Source organism: Chiloscyllium plagiosum, unplaced genomic scaffold, assembly GCF_037043375.1.
Source record: "Chiloscyllium plagiosum isolate Xiang-an unplaced genomic scaffold, Cpla_swu_hap1 HiC_scaffold_47, whole genome shotgun sequence".
NCBI lineage: Eukaryota > Metazoa > Chordata > Chondrichthyes > Orectolobiformes > Hemiscylliidae > Chiloscyllium > Chiloscyllium plagiosum.
In genome coordinates, this window is record NW_028270185.1 from 13269939 (window position 1) to 13288482 (window position 18544).

The window sequence follows — 18544 nt, forward strand, 5'->3', positions numbered from 1 at the left end:
AGTGTCGCAAGATCCATCGAACGTAAAAACTACATAAACTAAAACCACTACAATTACAAAGCTATCAAAGACTATATACAACAAAAACCAAATAAAAACCAACATATAAAGCGTCAATGGTGCTGAATAGGGGAATCACCCCCTTGCCCAAAGGGGACACCTACGCACCCCGAAGCCCAACTTCCCATCCTGCTGCCAATACTGCAGCCTGGGCCTGAATACCTGAACCGAGCATAAACTTCCCGTAAGTAGGCATCCAGCCATCCCAACCATTTCCCTCCACCTAGCTAGAGTCGCACCGCAAACATGAGCAGCAAAGAAAGAACATACACCATGGAATAGCAACTTGAATAAAGAAATTTTGAAAACAAATGGGTAGGTACTTTGCTATATCCTTTGCTATAACATAACTTAGAAATTGAAAGTACATATCTCAACCGCCACCAAACACAGTTTAGACCAGATTATTGCCAATAAAAAAGACAGAGAAAAAAAGCCCCGACTGGACGCCATTTTTTTTTAAAAAGAAAATACAAAGACAAGCAAGCAACACTACTATTTGTACAAACTAAATTGTTCAGATTAAGTTAAGTTAATTTGTACACAAAGTCTCTTGACTTCTCTGACGTGTCAAAGATATGTCCAGATCCATCTAAGGTGATCAGAAGCACTGCTGAGTACCTCAGAGTACTGGATCCCAAGCTCCCTCAGTCTTTGTTTGACGCCATCATAGGATTTTCTTTTCTGAGAAGAACTGGAAGAACATGATCTTAGAGCCCTCATAAACTAGAGCCCTCAGGACCTTCTCCTGGGGACGAGGACGTTGATCCAAACCTGACCTCTGCGCCATGACCCGGTGAGCCCTCTCGATCTTCAAGCCTCTCGTTCCAGCCTCCCAAGTTAAGGAATTTCGGCAACCAGTCCTCAATAAATTCCGCCAGCCACTCACCTTCCTTACCCTCCAGCAGACCAACAATCCAAATATTTTTTCTCCTGCCCCTCTTCTCGAAGTCATCAACTTGGTCAAGCAAATTAAGTACCTGCATCTCCAGGGCTTGGATCCTATCCATGGAGGAACCAGTATCAGCTTCCACCACTGCGCCTCTGTGTTCTACCTCATCCGTCCTTTTCTCCAGGACTCTCAGCAGCTGTTCATGCTTCTGCAGCATGATACAGATCGGGGCCAGATTCTCCCCTACCTGCTCACCCAACATCTCCCGAGATTTTATGAGCTCCTTCCCCAGGACCTGGTAAGAAATCAAGTTTGAGGATGCTGCAGGCTGGGCCGCGGGCCCGGCCTCTGATTCTCCTCCTCCCCTCTTTGGCAGCCATGGACGGCGAAACCAAGGTAAGTTGATTTTTAACAGTTTTCTGGGACTCCACGTCCTTTCTGGAGTCCCAGGATATCGCAGTGGTCCGGATATAGAACATTGAACATATCACAACACAGCGCAGAACAGGCCCTTGATGTTGCACCGACCTGTGAACTAATCTAAGCTCATCTCCCTACACTATTCCATTATCATCCATGTGCTTATCCAAGGATTGTTTAAATGCCACTAATGTGGATGAGTTAATTACATTGGCAGGCAGGGCATTCCACGCCCTTACCACTCTCTGAGTAAAGAACCTGCCTCTGATATGTGTCTTAAATCTATCGCCCCTCAATTTGTAGCTATGCCCCCTTGTACAAGCTGATGTCATCATCCTAGGAAAAAGACTTTCACTGTCTACTCAATCTAATCCTCTGGTCATCTTGTATGTCTCTATCAAATCCCCTCTTAGCCTTCTTCTTTCCAATGAGAACAGACCCAAGTCTCTCAGCCTTTCCTCATAAGACCTTCCCTCCAGACCAGACAACATCCTGGTAAATCCCCTCTGCACCTTTTCCAATGCTTCCACATCCTTCCTGTAGGGTAGGGTGGGTTAAAAGTTCATCCCACCTGTGCTGGGTGGGAGCTGCACTGTGGTGCAGAGCTCTGCAACGTGATCTTCCTAGATTGCTGCCATCTTGGATCCCCCCTTCCATCTTCTTTTGAAGAAGTTCCCAGCATACACAACCCTCCGTGAGGAAAAAGCTTCTCCTCATTTGTACCTTAAATGAGCAACACATCATTTTTAAACAATGAACCCTCGTTCTAGATATTACTAGGAGAAAATTCCTTTCCACAAGAGGCCAGTCAAGAGGACAGTCACAGGATCTTGTATGTTTTAACCAAGTGATTCTGGTCACCTCTTGTTTTTCTAAACTCCACCAAAAACAGGCCTAGCCCACTCAGCCTTTCCTCAGAAGAAAACGTGCTTATTCCAGGTATTATACCTGATAAACATTCCCGAAGCTGGTTCCAACACACTTGCATCCATTCTTCAGTAAAGGAACCAATACTGTACACAGTATTCCAGCTATGATCTCACCAATGCCCTGTTTAACTGAAGCATTACTTTCTATCTCTACATAATTCACAATTTACACAATTCCCCTCACAATAAATACTTTCCTAACTACCTGCTGTTACTACTTACCCACCTTTTGCAATTCATGCACTAAGAAACCCAAATTCCTCTGTATTTGTCGTTTCTCACCATTTGAATAACATATCTCATTCCATTGGCCAAAATGGATAAATACACATTCTCCTAAATTATAATCCATTGACCAGATATTTATCCACTCAATTAACCTATCTACATCATTGTGTTTCTTCTTATTGTCCTCTTCACAACTTGCTTTCCTACCTATTTTTGCATCATCAGAAAATGTAGCAAGCATACCTTTGGTTCTTTCGTCTAAGTTCATTATATAAGTTGCAGGAACGCTGAGGCCCTGACCCCAGCATTGGTCTGGCGACATGCCATCTGTTTATCTGCCCAACCAGAAAACAACCTATTTATACCGATTGAAGATGTTCTGACTTAGAGATTCTGCTGATAATGATATCAAACTTCTCATAGAACTAGTCTTTCACCTCAGTAGTGGAGCATTGCTTTAGAGCACTGATACCTCTACTTTTAACTGGTTCTGTTTTGAGTTGAATGCTATTTGATGATAATATGTTCTGAGCCATTTGAGAAGGTTCTGTTATGAGTATAGAGTTCCATACACTTTGCTCAGATGTTTCTTTGAATTCTCCAGCTTTCAAATGACCACACAACACGTTTCTTTCGGTCATCAGCTCCCAGCGGCCTAGTCTGTTACAGTGAAGCAATGTTAATGTTCAACTGATCAAGTAAATTGTTGATCTCTTGTACATGTTATTGACTAGCTACAAGTCATCTGTCAACACATGTCCTGGCATTCGAATTTTCCAATTGAAGAGAGGGCAGTTTCCTTCTTTTCTATATTCCAGTATCCAGCTTTTTCCAATGTTCTTTACAATCTGATATTCCTTTTTAGTTTGCCCAATCCACCCACAAACATGACCAAATCACCCACATGCAAAATGGTCCATCTTTTCTCAGGTGCAACTTGCCCAGACTGTATAGGTCCCACCTCCCCCAAGACTGATGTCAGTGTCTTTAAGAATCCAAAGCTCTCCCTCTTGCATCATCCCCACAGCCACGCATCCATCTGTTCCATCCCTCCCATTTCTTGCACATAGAATCTATAGATTACTATTTTTGAGTACTGCTTGCTAATTCCTGATTCAGCTCCTTATGTCTGACACACCAGTTCTAGCAGCCTGTGTCATTGGTGTCGATGTTGCTCGTAACCTCTGGCCTAACACCGTCCCTCTTTAAGGTGTTCTCCAGCCATTTAGTGACATTCTTAACCCTGGTGCTGAAAATGCAGGGAAAGGTAGGGGAATTCATTCCATAAAGCTTCCAGAATACCCAGGAAAATGCAATCCTGGGCAAGACCAATCAGAGGGAAGTTGCCTTTGTAAGAAGTGCAGATAGAATCTATGAAGAGTTGCTCCTCCAATCACAGGCTAGTTCTATCACACATTTGCCCCTGATAGGATCACTGAATCTTTCAGCAGTAAGCAAGGGAAGAGAAGAGAAGGGATTCCATCTACTGGGTCTGTGTAGGGTGATGGGGCAGGAGAGGGAGCTTGCAAAGGGTGATTGGATAAGAGGGGGATGCTGCGGGAGGAATGGGGTGGGGAAGCAGGCTGCAGGAAATTGGTGAAGGAAGCTTGAAGTTTGGGGGTGGGGGTAGAGAAAGAAAGGATGCGAATGAGAGAGAACTGTTTTAAACAAGTCAGCCAAGGAATATTGTGTTAACTAGAAGCCTGGAAAACTTGAGATCACTGAGGTAATTAATGACTTACAACGAACATGGAATGTCTGGCTTTATGGCTGTATGTGTTTAGGAACTCGTATTTCTGCAAAAAATATAGTGCATGCTTCTATTGTAATGAACACTGTTATTTGTTAAGTTGAGATCTGAGTTTGAGATCTGAGCTGGGTAAAGTCAGGTTCTGGTCCTTCTGATTGTATTTCACGGTGATTTTGAACTGCTTCACAGTAAATCCAGTCTGTTTTGGTGTGATTTTTGATCTGTTTCACACCGCTCCTAACCTGCTTCATGACGATCTCTAGCTGCTTCACAGTCTGCTTCAACTGCTCCCGGTCCTGCTTTGCCATGATCCTGGTCTGTTCACACAGCTCCTGGTGTTCACTGTCATTCTGACCATTTTCACACTCCTCCCAATCTGCTTCAGTGACCCTAACCTACTTCACTCTCCTCCTGTGCCATAGCATTACTCTGTACTTGTACATACAGCACAAAAGCAGACCCTTCGGTCCTACCAGTCCATGCCAAACCTAATCCCAATTTAAACTAGTCGCACCTGCCTGCTCTTGACCCATATCCCTGCAAACCTTTCCTATTCATGTCCTTATTCAAATGTCTTTTAAACATTGTAATCGTACCCAAATCCTCCACTTTTCAGGAAGTTCATTCCATGCACAAATATTTCCCATGTTTTTTTCAAAATCTCTCTCCCTTCACCTTAAAATATCCCCCCTAGTCTGGTAAGCCCCCATCCTCAGGAAAAGACAACTACTGTTAACTCTATCTATTTTATAATCTCCTATCAGATCGCCTCTCAACCTCCTATGGTCCAGTGAAAAGTGTCCCAGCCGATCCAGCCTTTCTTTATAACTCAAACCTTCCATTCTGATAAATCTCTTCTGAACCTTCTCCAGCCTAATAATATCCTTCCTATAATTGGGCGACCAGAACTGGACACAATATTCCAGTAGAGGCCTTGTCAGTGTCCTGTACAACCTCAACGTGACTTCCCAAATCCTATACTCAAAGGACTGAGCAATGAAGACAGAGATGCTAAACAGTTTCTTAACCAACTGTCTATACGTGGCGCAAACTTCGAAGAATTATGTACCTGCACCCCTAGGTCCCTCTGTTCTACAACACTACCCAAGACTCTACCATTAATTGTTAAAGCCTACGCTTATTGGTTGTATGAAAATGCATTACCTCTCATTTATCCAGATTGAACTCCATCCGCCATATTTCAGCCCATTGACCCATTTGATCAAGATCCCTTTATAATCTTAGAAAACTTTCTTCACTGCCTTCAATGCCACCAATTTTGGTGTTGTCCACAAATTTACTAACCATGTCGTCTTTCTTCTTGTCCAAGTCATTTGTATAAATGACAAACAAAAGAGGAGCCAGAACCAATCCCGGTAGAACATCGCTGGTGACAGGCCTCCAGTCTGAAAAGTAACCCTCCACCACCACTCTGTGTCTCCTGCTGTTAAGCCAATTATTTATCCAATTCACAAGCTCCCCCAAATCCCATGAGACCAAACTTTACGAATTAGTCTACATGTGGAATCCAAGTAAACAATGTCCACTGCTGTACCCTCATCAAACGTTTTGGTAATTTCCTCAAAAAACTCAGTCAAGTTTGTGAGACATGATTAAGTAATAATCCCACTTTCTCTAATACCCTAGTAAATATAATACAGTTTTGTGTGGAGATGTATGTCTTGTCATCTTTTTAATAAACATTTATTTAATGGTAAACCGGCATGATTCTCCATCAATATTTCTGATGGTCTCTTCTTTCTCTGTCCTCAGCATGCAGTTCACCAGCAGCAGTTCACTCCCTTGGATGAGAAACCCCAATTCCCTGGAGCCTCGGCAGAGTACGTGGACAAGTTGGAGTTCATTCAGCCCAATGTCATATCTGGTATCCCCATTTATCGGGTGATGGACCGGCAAGGTCAGATCGTGAATTCTGACGAAGACCCCAAGGTATATGCTGTCATGGTTGTCTTGTTCATGTGTCGTTTTCCTTAACATGCAATTGCCACTCTCATTCTAGATTGGCAAAAAGTGTAGGATCGACTTACTTGAAAATCTCAAACCAGATTACTCAATAGACAAACTGATGACTTACAGTCACAGCAACTTGTGTATGGATCCTTATTCTACCATGCTGCTGCCTGGACTCCTCATGGATGCAGGACTTGTGGTCCTTGGACCACTAACATACTTTTAGTGAGACTGCAGTTGTGTTCCTGCATTATATTATCTGGAATCGAAGCAATGATATTTCCAATCTTTGCAGTTCTGGAGTGTTAGTTCTAGTAAACTGACTTGAGAAGCTATCTCATGACAGCCCAGTGGATAATAGCATTGACTTGTAGTAGTACTGAGCTCTGCAGGTTTTATTTTCTGTTCGTTTCTGGAATGTGGGCATGCAGGTTGGACAAGTGAACATTCATCTAACAGATGTCACACTGGATGATCTGGAGCGGAAGCCAGGAAACAGGAAGTCCTTTGACCTTGAGAGAATGCTGGTCAGTTATCATGTTGAACTGCTGTAGTCCATTTTATTGAGGTAGACCCATAATGCTGGTAGGCAGGAAATTCCAGGAGAGGCAGCATTAAAATTCTAGGTCAGGATGGCTTGGAGAGGAACTTGCAGGTGGTGGTGTTCCCATATGTCGGCTGCTGTTCTCCCTCCAAGATGATAGTCTTAGTGGGTATGGAAGGAAGGTACTGTCCTAAGAGCCTTGGTGAATTTTTGCAGTGCATCTTGTAGATGGTACACGCTGCTTCTACAGAGCATCAATAGTAGAAGGAGTGGATGTTTGTGGATGTGGTATCAATCAAGTAGGCTGCCATGTCTTGAATGGTGTCAAGTTTTTTTTAAAGTGTTGTTGGAGCTGCACCCATCCAGGCAAGTAGGAAGTGATTGATCACACTTCTGACTTGTGCTTTGTAGATTGTGGACACACTCTGGGGAGTCCGGAGGTGAGCTTTTTGCTTCTGACTTGCTGTTGTAGTCACAGTATTTATATGACTAGACCATTTCGATTTTTGATCAGTGGTAACCCCCTGGATGTTGATAGTGGGGAATTCAGCGATGATGATGTCATTGAATGTCAAGGGGTGATGGTTGGATTCTTTCTTATTGGGGATGGTCATTTCCTGGTATTTGTGTTGTAGGAATGTTGCTTGCTACTTGTCAGCCCAAGCCTGGATATTGTTCAGGTCATGTTGCTTTGGACTTGGACTGCTTCAACATCTGAGCAGTTCCAAATAGTGTTGAACCTTGTGCAATTATCTACAAGTACTCTCACTTCTGACCTTATGATAGAGAGGGGGGTCATTGATGAAGTAGCTGAAGGTGGTTGAGCTGAGGATTCTAGCCTGCAGAACTCCTCCAGTGATATCCTGCAGCTGTGGTCACTCACATCAAACAACAACTGCCGCCTTCTTTTGTGCTGGCTGTGACAATGCTGTCACTTTAAAAAGGTTATTTTGTCCTTGGTTTTTTTTTCAAGAGAGGTTATAAAGACCGAGGTGGTGAAATGTCTGGAAATATCTACTTTAACAATGGCAGGGGAGTGGCCAGCTCTACCAGTTCAGGTTTTATCTAGTTTGGTTTAGTTGTAGCAGAGAAGCTGTTGGTAGCTGTAACAGAAGCTGCTACAGTGGCTTCAGCAAATCATTCTTGACTGACTTCTTTCTCTGAAATCTCTCCTGCTTGTAAATACCTGTACTAGAATTTACCTTTTGCCAAAGGGTGTGTTTATGGGATGTTACGGAAAATAAAACAGGTCCTTAGTTAAATTGCTGTATCGAGCAAGTTAAGTTTTCCAGTAAAGTTATTCTAAATTCTGTTTTCTTTGTTGCGTTTCAACTGTAGTGTTTAAATAAAATCTGTTTTGCTTAAAGCTGAGTGGTTTGACCAGCTGCATCCCACCTGGAATATCCACTTCACATCTGCCTTTAGAATAAGAAAAAGTTAAGGTCTGGGTTACCTCCATCAAATATTTTGAGGGGTCTGGCCCAGTCCATTACACTGGGTGAGCCTTCATCTAGGCCAGAAATTTCCTCTGATTCCCATTAACCGTTGGGAGCATCTTGAAGCCACGCTCAGTGAGAAGCTTTCAACAGAATTGTGGTAACCCAAGCAGTTAATTGTTCCCAGCAATAAGGTTTAGCAATGCATTTCATCATTCTTGGGCTAAGGACTTCCTGTTTCCTGGCTTCTGCTCCTGATCACCCAGTGTGACATCTGTCAGATAATTGTTCACGTGCAAACAGTATTTCCCCTCCATACTGTGGTTTAATAGCTGTTTAGGGCAAAATTGCCACAGAGTCTTGTGTGGAAAATAGCCACTTGGGAGAGGTATCAAAGGGAATTGAAATCATGTTTGTAGTGTTGCCACTACAAACAGTACAAACTGTTTGTAGTGGCAACACTCTTAGTGGCATAGGGTAGGTGAGAAAGGTGATTGTTGTGCAGCGTCTAACAAACATGGCTGTACCACTGAGGAACTCACTTCCTCAAAAAGAGTTAGAAGCAGAGTGTTTGAATATTTTTAAGGTGAAGGCAGATTCCTTCTTGGAAGGCAAGGTGGTGAAAGGTTACCAGTGTTAGGCAGGAATGTGGAGTTGAGGTTACAGTCAGATCAGCTGCAATCTTATTAAATAGCAGAAGAGGTTCGAAGCATGAAATGGCTTACTTCTGCTCCCAACTGGTAAACTCCCAGTTAAAACTAAACAAAGAACTGTGCGTGCCGCAGATTTGAAACAAACAAAAATAGACATTGCTGGTCAAACTCAGCAGATCTGGCAGCATCCATGGAGAAAAAAAAGAGTTCACATTTCGAGTCACGTGGAAGAACTCAACATTAGCGAATACTGTGTGCAATTCTGGTCTCCCTCCTATTGTAAGGATTTTGCGAAACTTGAAAGGGTGCAGAAAAGATCTACAAGGATGCCGCCAGGGTTGGAAGATTTGAACAATAGGGAGAGGCTGAAAAGGCTGGGGCTGTTTTCCCTGGAGCGTCGGAAGCTGAGGGGTAACCTTATAGAGGTTTATAAAATCATGAAGGGCATTGATAAAATCTTGTCTATGTATCCTTTCCTTTGGGTGGGAGAGTCCAGAACTAGAGGGCAAAGGTTTAGGGTGAGAGGAGAAAGATTTAAAAGGGATTTATGGGGCAAATTTTTCACGCAGAGGGTGGTGCATGTATGGAATGAGCTGTCAGAGGAAGTGGTGAAGGCTAGTACAATGACAGCATTTAAAAGACATCCGAATGGGTGTATGAATAGGAAGGGTTTGGAAGGATGTGGACCAAGTGCTGGCAAATGGGACGAGATTAGGTTAGGATATCTGGTCGGCATGGACAAGTTGGACCGAAAGATCTGTTTCTGTGCTGTACATCTCTATGACTATTAACTGTTTTCTCTCCACAGATACTGCCAGACCTGCTGAATTTCTCTACCAATTTCTGTTTGTGTTTGGATATTCTCATTTTAAGTTAACATTGCATCACTTGAACTCTAATCCCCCTACTGAAATATTTATGTTGAATATGTTGAAATGTAAAATTTGTTGAACTGAGAAGTGACAACTGACCACCAGATGGCACAAGTGTCTTATAATGTCATAGATTCTTTCCTCGCAGCAAAAATGTCATGACCAACCTCCCAGATATTAGATTTGGACATATTTGATAAAATGATTATTTACCTTCTCACCAGTAAACGGAGTGTGGTCTATCAAGAAAATACTATTAAACGTATTCTATAAATTGCAATGTCTCCGTCCATTCCAATCAGCTCCATTCGATGCTTTCTGTTTCAATTGTGGGTAGTGGAATCAGGGTGTCTCCTGCCACTCTACTGCAAGTGAAATGTGGGGCAGAAGGTGATCTTAATGTGTACCCAGAGTTAGAGGTCAGCATCCACTCCATCCTTAAGCACATTGTGCACCCAGTGAACGCTTGCTGTCCCACTCACTGTTTCCCTGGCTACCCCACCCTAACCCTTACCTGCCTCCCTGTCAGTCACCACCAAGCTCCCTCACTTGCTAGGATTGGTTAACAGTGAGGGAGTAGGGTGGTGAGTGGGAGGGAAACAGTGAGGGGTTGGGAGTGGATTGGCCAGGGAAGTAACCGCCAAGTGTTTGGCATAGGGAAGTGAGCAAATCCCCACCCCAGGTTTGAGCTGAATTGATCTGAAACATTTGAAGGGAAAAGTACATTTTATTGGGGCTGCACATGTTCCAATATTTATGCATTGCTCAATATTACAGATGTTCCTGTTCTTTGATACAGAAATCTACTTGCGGTATCGGCTGTGTTGCCATAGGCACTGCCACTGTGTACGTGGTGTCCCTTGCCATGATGCTGGCAAGATATTCATGCAAAGTTTAACAATGATCGAAACTCTGAAATGCAAATGATTTGCGATGTGTCAAGTGGCAGATCTGGTATGCAGTTTCTGGACTGCTAATTCAGGAAAATCAAGTTAACATTCCACCAGGTTTGAGAGACAAAAGTAAACAACTGGGAGCAGTGACGTGACTGTGAAGTTGGCAGAGTGCAGTTAAAAATCCAACTGGTTCAGTCATGCCCTGGAGGGAAGACTGACTGCCGTCATTTCCCAATTTGTGCCTACATTCTGTCTAAATTGGCCTTGCTACAATCAGCATACTTGTTGCAGTGTGTGGTACGTTTCATGTTTCTGTACACTCATGCAACTCAATGGTCACATGACTCCAATTTCACATCAATGTAGTTGCCTCTTAACTGCCTTCTAAAGTGAGATGGTGCACCAAGTTACTGCTTTGTTGGTTGTGTTGTTAAAAGATGCATAGACGATAAGCATTGTTTGATTAACAACAGGGAATGCATATGAAGAGAGTCAACAGGGACACTGAGATCTTACTCAGAAGGAAAGGGAAGCTGCATCTTGGATATAGACCTACTGTTGAGGCAAAGAGCAGTCTTGTTTCACAATGGTTTGTATGCATTCAATGAAGCACTTGTATCAAACAGTTAGACAATGATTCGAGAAGCACCTCCTGCACAAAGCAACTAGGGGATGGACTGTAAACACCAGCAATGCCCACATCTGAAGAATAAATACTTTAGACATGGTGTAAGGTACAGTGTCCCAGATCAGGGCGCCCAAATTCTTACAGCCACCACTCTCCCACAGTTGGATTTGTTGGTGCACATGTCAATTGAACTGGTACTGCTCTGATTAAATTGCTAAATCAAGAATAATCTTTCTTCCTTGTTGCCATCAGGTAATAATAGACAATAGTATTGTAGAACCGTGGCAATTGAAATTTTAAACTAATTAGAGTTGGGGTGGATTCTGGAGGGGCATACGTAGGCTTACACAGAAAAAGATTATGACGCATTGCAGGGCAACTATTTTTGGTAATGAATAGGACAGGAAGTTGAGAATGTACATGTGTAAAATAAAAAAACAAATGGAGTTATCAGAAATAAAATGTTATTAAAACTAATGATTCTTTACTTAAATGCCTCAGTATTCAGAACAAAGTACTGAACGAAATCGGTGGGCACTATTTCGTTCAGATAATTGATTATTCGGTTAAGTGATTCAATGCTTCTCCTCTGGGGCTTGGAGTTTTCTGAAGTTTCCTTTTTCCTTCGTCTGCCTCCCTTGCACCCTCTCTCTGTCTCAGGATTTCTGAGCAGACACCCACTAGTGTGTAGAGGACTCGCAGCATTGCTGAAGCTCTCTCTCTCTTCCCCCTCATCCCAACCCCCGCACGCGCGCACACACGTTCAATAGGATTGAGACAGCGAGCACTTGCTAAGTCTGCTCCCCGTTCAGAGAGATTATGCAGCGGCAGCAGCAGCAACGCACGTGAGCTCCCGCTCTCCGTCCACCCCCACCATCCGCTCCACCCAGCTGCTGCGCAACCCCGCCCGACTGGCCACCACACGCACCCCCACTCTTTATCTGAGGAAGGACATTCAGGCTATGGAAGGAATGCAGCAAAGGTTTACCAGATTGATTCCTTGGATGGCAGGACTGACATTTGAAGAGACATCTGGATTGACTGGAACTTTATTCACTGAAGTGCATAAGAATGAGGGAGGGATATCATAGAAACTGAAAAAATTCTGACTGATCTTGACAGAATTCCTGATGACTTGGGAGTTCAGAACCAGGGGTCGTAGTCTAAGGATACAGATTAGCCACTAAGGACTGACATAAGGAGAAAGTTCTTTACCAAGAGAGTGGTGAGCCTATGGAATTCTCTGCCACTGAAAGCAGTTGAGGCTAAAACATTGAATGTTTTCGAGGAGAGAGATATAGTTCTTGGGGCCAAAGGACTCCAACGGTATAAGGCAAATGTGGAAACTGAGTTGGTGGATCAGCCATGATCATATGGAATGGTGGAGGAGGTTTGAAGTGCCAAATAGCTTACTTTAGTTCCTTCTTTCTATGTTTCTCTGAAGGGAAAAGTGGTGGGCTAGCTTTATTAGTACGGGATATAAAAATGTTAATAGCAAGAGTTAATGTAGGATTGGATGATATAGCATCCATATCGAGTCATACAGTTGAAGCTATGAAATAACAAGGGGAAGAAGATACTGAAGGGAGTAGTTTATAGATCCCCAACAGTAGCTGTTATGTAGGAAAGTGAATAAATCATGAGATAATGAGGATGTGTAAAACAAAGGCAGTATACTAATCAAGACTGATGTTAAACAAATTGATTTATTATTCAATCAAATCATATTAGCAGAAGTAACCATAAGGAAGAATTCAAAGAGTGTTTTGGGACAGCCTCCTGGAACACAGTCTTGTGAATCTAACCAGGATCAGGCAAATTTGGATTTGGTAATCTGTAACAAGGCAGATTTAATAAATTATCTCGGAGTAAGAGATTTGTTACAGAATCTTAACATGGTAGAATTTAACATTGAGAGTGAGAAACCTGGGTCTAAAACAACTCTGCTAAACTTAAGTAGGGATAATTACATAGGAATGAGGGTAAAGTTGGCTGGAGTGGACAGGGAAAGTTTAGTAAAGAAGACTGTTCAGAAGCAATGGCAGTCATTTCAATGTAATTTATTAAACCTGCCTCGTTTCACAATACCAGATCCAAAATACCCTATTCCTGGTTGGATCCACAAAATTGTGTTTCAGGAAGCTGTCCAAGTGCATCCAATGAACTCTTTCATATGGTTCCCTTGCCACTCTAATTTGACTAAATAATACATCAGTTTGATTAAAATCAGTCTTGATTAGTGTACTACTTATTTTACAAGCCCTCATTATCTTGTGGTTTATTGACTGACCTATGGAACAGCTAGTGTTTGGGACTGGGTAGGTAGGTGCCTATAAACTACTCCTGCCAGTGTCGTACACTTGTTATTTATTAACCTCAAAGCAGCTAATAAGAGGTGTTGAAAAGGAAGTGCTGTCAATGACCAAGAATGTGAACGACTGGTGGAAAGATGGAATGAATGTCATAATGGGCTTCTTTGAAAATAAGCCAGAATTGTGATTTTATTTCTCCACTATTCAGTAATGTCTCATCTAGAAACCTAAATACTAGTTATGATTGAAGAACATTCCTATATTATTAATTGTTTAGTTATTAGTTTTTTTGTCAATGTAATTATTAATTGGTCAGCCATACCACTACATGTCTTTCCTAATTGTTTTCAGAATGTATAACTTCAAGCATTCCGTCTTGCATGTGATTATTAATTTGGAAAATTATGAATGACCAGGAAGGGCAGAGTTCAAAGCTGAAGCATTATCAGAATGTGTGGAAATTTGTAATACTGCGTCACTCTTCTGTTTTTCAGATCTGCTGCTTTGCATCATAAACAGATAATGACCAATGATAAAACTGTTCTGGAGCTCTTCCAAAAATAATTACCCAAAACATTTAAGAGAGTTAGAAAATAAACCCTGGGAGTAAACTAGCAAGTACTATAAAAAGGGACAATAAGAATTTTTAAAAATCATAAAAATAGAGAGAGGGGCTAGAGTGATCATAGCGTCATGTGAGAACAAAGCTGGGGAAGAAATACTGGGAAAACAGAAAGTGGTAGATGAGTTGAATAAATACGTTACCTCAGTCTTCATGATTGAGGACACAAATAGCGTCACAAAAATACTAAATAATCGAGGGACTAAAGTGGGGGAAGGGGAGGAAATAAACACAGTAACCGTGACTAGGGAAACTAATAGAGTTAAAGGCCAACAAGTCCCTTGGACCTGACGCATAACATCCGAGGATTTTAAAGGAAGCAGCGACAGAGATAGCAGCACTGGTAGTAATCATCCAAGAATCTTTAGTTAAAAATCACACAACACCAGGTTATAGTCCAACAGGTTTAATTGGAACCACACTAGCTTTCGGATGAAGGAGGGTCGCTCCTTCATCAGGTGATAGTGGAGGGCTCAATCCTAACACACAGAATTTATAATAAAAATTGTGTATGTGTGGGTAGGAGTGCCTGTGTGTGTAGGAGTGTGTGTGTGTGTGTGTAGTGCAATGGTAGTCACCTGTGATGTGACATGAACTCAAGGACCTGGTTGAGGCCCTCCCTATGGGTACCGAACTTAGCTATAACACACACACACATCCACACACACACACACACACACACACTCCTACACACACACACACAGGCACTCCTACCCACACAGACACACATATACACAGACGCACACACAGACACACACACTCACATGCACCCCCTCACAGACTTAAGACACTCTACACATACACATAGACTTTCTCACACTCTCAACCCCCAACCCAGACAGACAGACACAGACAGACAGACAAAGACCCACATGCACACATATATTTTGTGAGGTGAATTTGTACTTGCAGGGTTACATTGTACTTTGCTCAAAAACTGCATGCATTCACGTAGAACTCTGTTATCTCACTTTTTAGATTAGAATCAATCTAAACATCATGGCATAGACAGAGAACACAGGGGACTAACACCTTCAACATATTGTCTAGCTATCACCATTGTTAACAGCTAACCCGAGAATGCAACTTTTTTTAAAAAGTGGTTTTGTGATTTACACATGAAAGAAGTGAAACTATCGTGGTATTCTAACAGATGAAAGACTTAACAGACAATCAATTTTTCAATGTATAATTTCAGTTACATCACACTACATTTTTGTTATAAATTCTGTGTGTTAGGATTGATACCCTACACTATCACCCGATGAAGAAGCAATGCTCTGAAAGCTAGTGTGGTTCCAATTAAACCTGTTGGACTATAACCTGATGTTGTGTGATTTTTAACTTTGTACACCCCAGTCCAACACCGACACCTCCAAATCAAGAATCTTTAGATTCTAGGAAAGAATCGTACAAAAGAAATTGAGCTATTCTGTCCATCCAACTTGTGTCTTTAATCCCATTGTTCTGCTCTTTGTCTAGGGCCCTGAGAATTGTATTTTCTTCTAAAAAAAAATTAGTGCTAACCTATATTGAGTCTTGGAAATACGTTTGCCTCTAAAGTCAGTTCTGGCCATCTCTCGTGTGGCAACTCCTTTTCCTTGAGTTCTGAGAAAGGGTCACCGGACCCAAAGCATTAACACTGATTTCTCTTCACAGATGCTGCCCGGTCTGCTGAGCTTTTCCCGCAACATCTGTTTTTTATTTTTGATTTAAAGCATCCGCAGTTCTTTCGGTTTTAAATTTTTCCCTCCTCGCAAGATCCGAAAACGCTCTCAGTTTTCGCCGAAGGCATTAAGCTTTCTGTTCAGAGGCCTGCTTCCACTGTTCTTGCACCTGTTTTATCCTTCACTACCACTGTGCTTCTTCCAGTTGCCTAAGGACGTGGTGCTGAAGTTCTATCAGAAGATGACACTGCTGAACACAATGGATCGCATTCTATATGAGTCCCAACGACAGGTAAACATTGCAAGACATTGAGACAAATGGGATATTCTACCTGCTTTGTCACTGAGTTGCTAATTGTACATATCCTGAGTACAGTAATGTAAGTTGACAGTCTGACAGAGCTGAGGGTGTGCTGGACTGTCTGAGGTGCCATCTTTCAGATGAGCTGTTAACCTGCCCCCTCAGTTGGGTTAGCCGGTCCCTTGGAGAAATGAGAAGAGCAGGGGGAGTTATGCCTAGTATATTTAAAATCCTAAGGAGCCCTGAGCCGACTTAGTGTTCATCTCATAAGAGTTTGACCAAGTGGTTACTTCAATCTGATATATTCTGAACAAGTTTTACATAAACTCTGCAATAAACTCAGACAATGATGTGTATATATCCTGCACTAATTCTGGACGGAAGAGCACGTGACTTGTCTCGCAGCATTTGGAATCTGGTTGCGAACGTATCTTCTCTCTCTCAAGTTGGTCAGGTTATTTTTACCATGCTGTTTTTACAATTAATCCGGGGTGGCACGGTGGCTCAGTGGTTAGCACTGCTGCCTCCCAGCGCCAGGGACCCGGGTTCAATCCCAGTCTCTGGCGACTGTCTGTGTGGAGTTTGCACATTCACCCCGTGTCTGCGTGGGTTTCCTCCGGGTTCTCCGGTTTCCTCCCATGGTCCAAAGATGTGCAGGTCAGGTGAATTGGCCATGCTAAATAGCCCGTAGTGTTAGGTGCATTAGTCAGAAGGAAATGGGTTGGTGTGGACTTGTTGAGCCAAAGGGCCTGTTTCCACACTGTAGGGAATCTAATCATTAACCATTCCAAACACCAAATCGAATTCAACCTGTGGGTTATCCTGCCCGAGGAAACCGTCCTGGACCAATCAGATATAAATACAGGTGAACGTATCAACCTCAGGTCATTTTTTTTTTGCATTCAGCACTGTTTTACTTTGCCTTGTATCTCAAGGCTACTATATCTGGATTTGGCTGTTTAAAAGCTTCAGCACTCTTGCATTTTATATACGCACACAGTCTTCGAAATGTCATCATCTTTTAGTTGTTGCAAAAAGGTTGCCAAATTTGTTCTTCCCCATAATCCTATTCTGGTATCAATTTTTATTAAGCCTCATTTCTACTTTTTTTTTAATACCTCACTGTACGATGAAGAAGCAATGAATAAAGTTGTGTTACTGATCTTGTACCCTGGATATATATCCCTCCACCAAAGACTATAAACAGATTCCTCGGTCGTTATAACATTGTTGTTTGTGGGAGCTGGATGTTTGCAATTTTGCAGCCCTGAATCTGACATTGAAACAGTGACTACACTTTGTACAGTACATTTTAGGCTGTCAAGCACTTTGTAGCTTCATGAAGCGAATGAAAAGTTTTTTGTATAAGTTAATCTATCCTGCCACTGTGGTGGTGTAGTTCACTGGCCTGTACCATAGTTAGACACCCTGCTTATTTTACAGGGCCGCATATCCTTTTATATGACTAACTATGGTGAAGAGGGCACACACATTGGCAGTGCTGCTGCGCTGGAACCCACTGACATGGTGTTTGGGCAGTACAGGGAAGCAGGTAAGTGAAACATGAAGCTTGTAATCAGGGTACTACAGTCTGCTGACAAAATGTACGCCTGCACTGGGGCTTCACACCATGAGACCCCAATTTCTATTGGTTCCACAGGCAGAAATATTACTCAAGTTCACCGAGCAGCTAAACCCTTTTATAAACCATTGGGTAGGCCTGAACTGGAGCACTCTATCACATTCTTAAGGTACCACACTCTATTCAGGATGGCAAAACCTTGGAGAGGATGCTGAATGGATTTACTCAATTACTTCCTTTATATTTGAGAAGCTGGGGTTGTTCATCTTGAACAGTGATGGGGTGGCACGGTGGCTCAGTGGTTAGCACTGCTGCCTCACAGCACCAGGGTCCCAGGTTCAATTCCAGCCTCTGGCAACTGTCTGTGTGGAGTTTGCACATTCTCCCTGTGTCTGCGTGGGTTTCCTCCAGGTGCTCCGGTTTCGTCCCACAGTCACAAAGATGTGCAGGTCAGATGAATTGGCCATGCTAAATTGCCCATAGTGTTAGCTGCATTAGTCAGGGGTAAATGTAGGGGAATGGGTCTGGGTGGGTTCCTCTTCGAAGGGTCAATGTGGACTTGTTTGGCTGAAGGACCTGTTTCCACATTGTAGGGAATCTAATCTAATAGGAGCTTTATTGGGAGGCATTCTAAATTTTGAAGGGTTTCATTGAATTATTCCCCAGAAAATGTTTATCCTGGAATGTGAATTATTAAGCAGAGAACACTGGTTAACATAATGACAAAACTTGAGTTGTGCGTAATGAGTTGAAATGATGTGGAAAACACTGGCTGAAAGAG

The 18544-nt window shown here is 42.5% G+C and overlaps 1 protein-coding gene across 1 annotated transcript in view; it reads left to right on the forward strand.

The window, feature by feature from the left end:
• Nucleotides 1-18544, forward strand: part of bckdha (branched chain keto acid dehydrogenase E1 subunit alpha) — a 70146-nt gene that overhangs the window by 23474 nt on the left and 28128 nt on the right. Inside the window, exons 2-4 of the mRNA XM_043680936.2 lie at nucleotides 6053-6229; nucleotides 16086-16172; nucleotides 17625-17733. Of these exons, the coding sequence (XP_043536871.1) occupies nucleotides 6053-6229; nucleotides 16086-16172; nucleotides 17625-17733 (373 nt within the window). The remainder of the gene's footprint in view (nucleotides 1-6052; nucleotides 6230-16085; nucleotides 16173-17624; nucleotides 17734-18544) is intronic.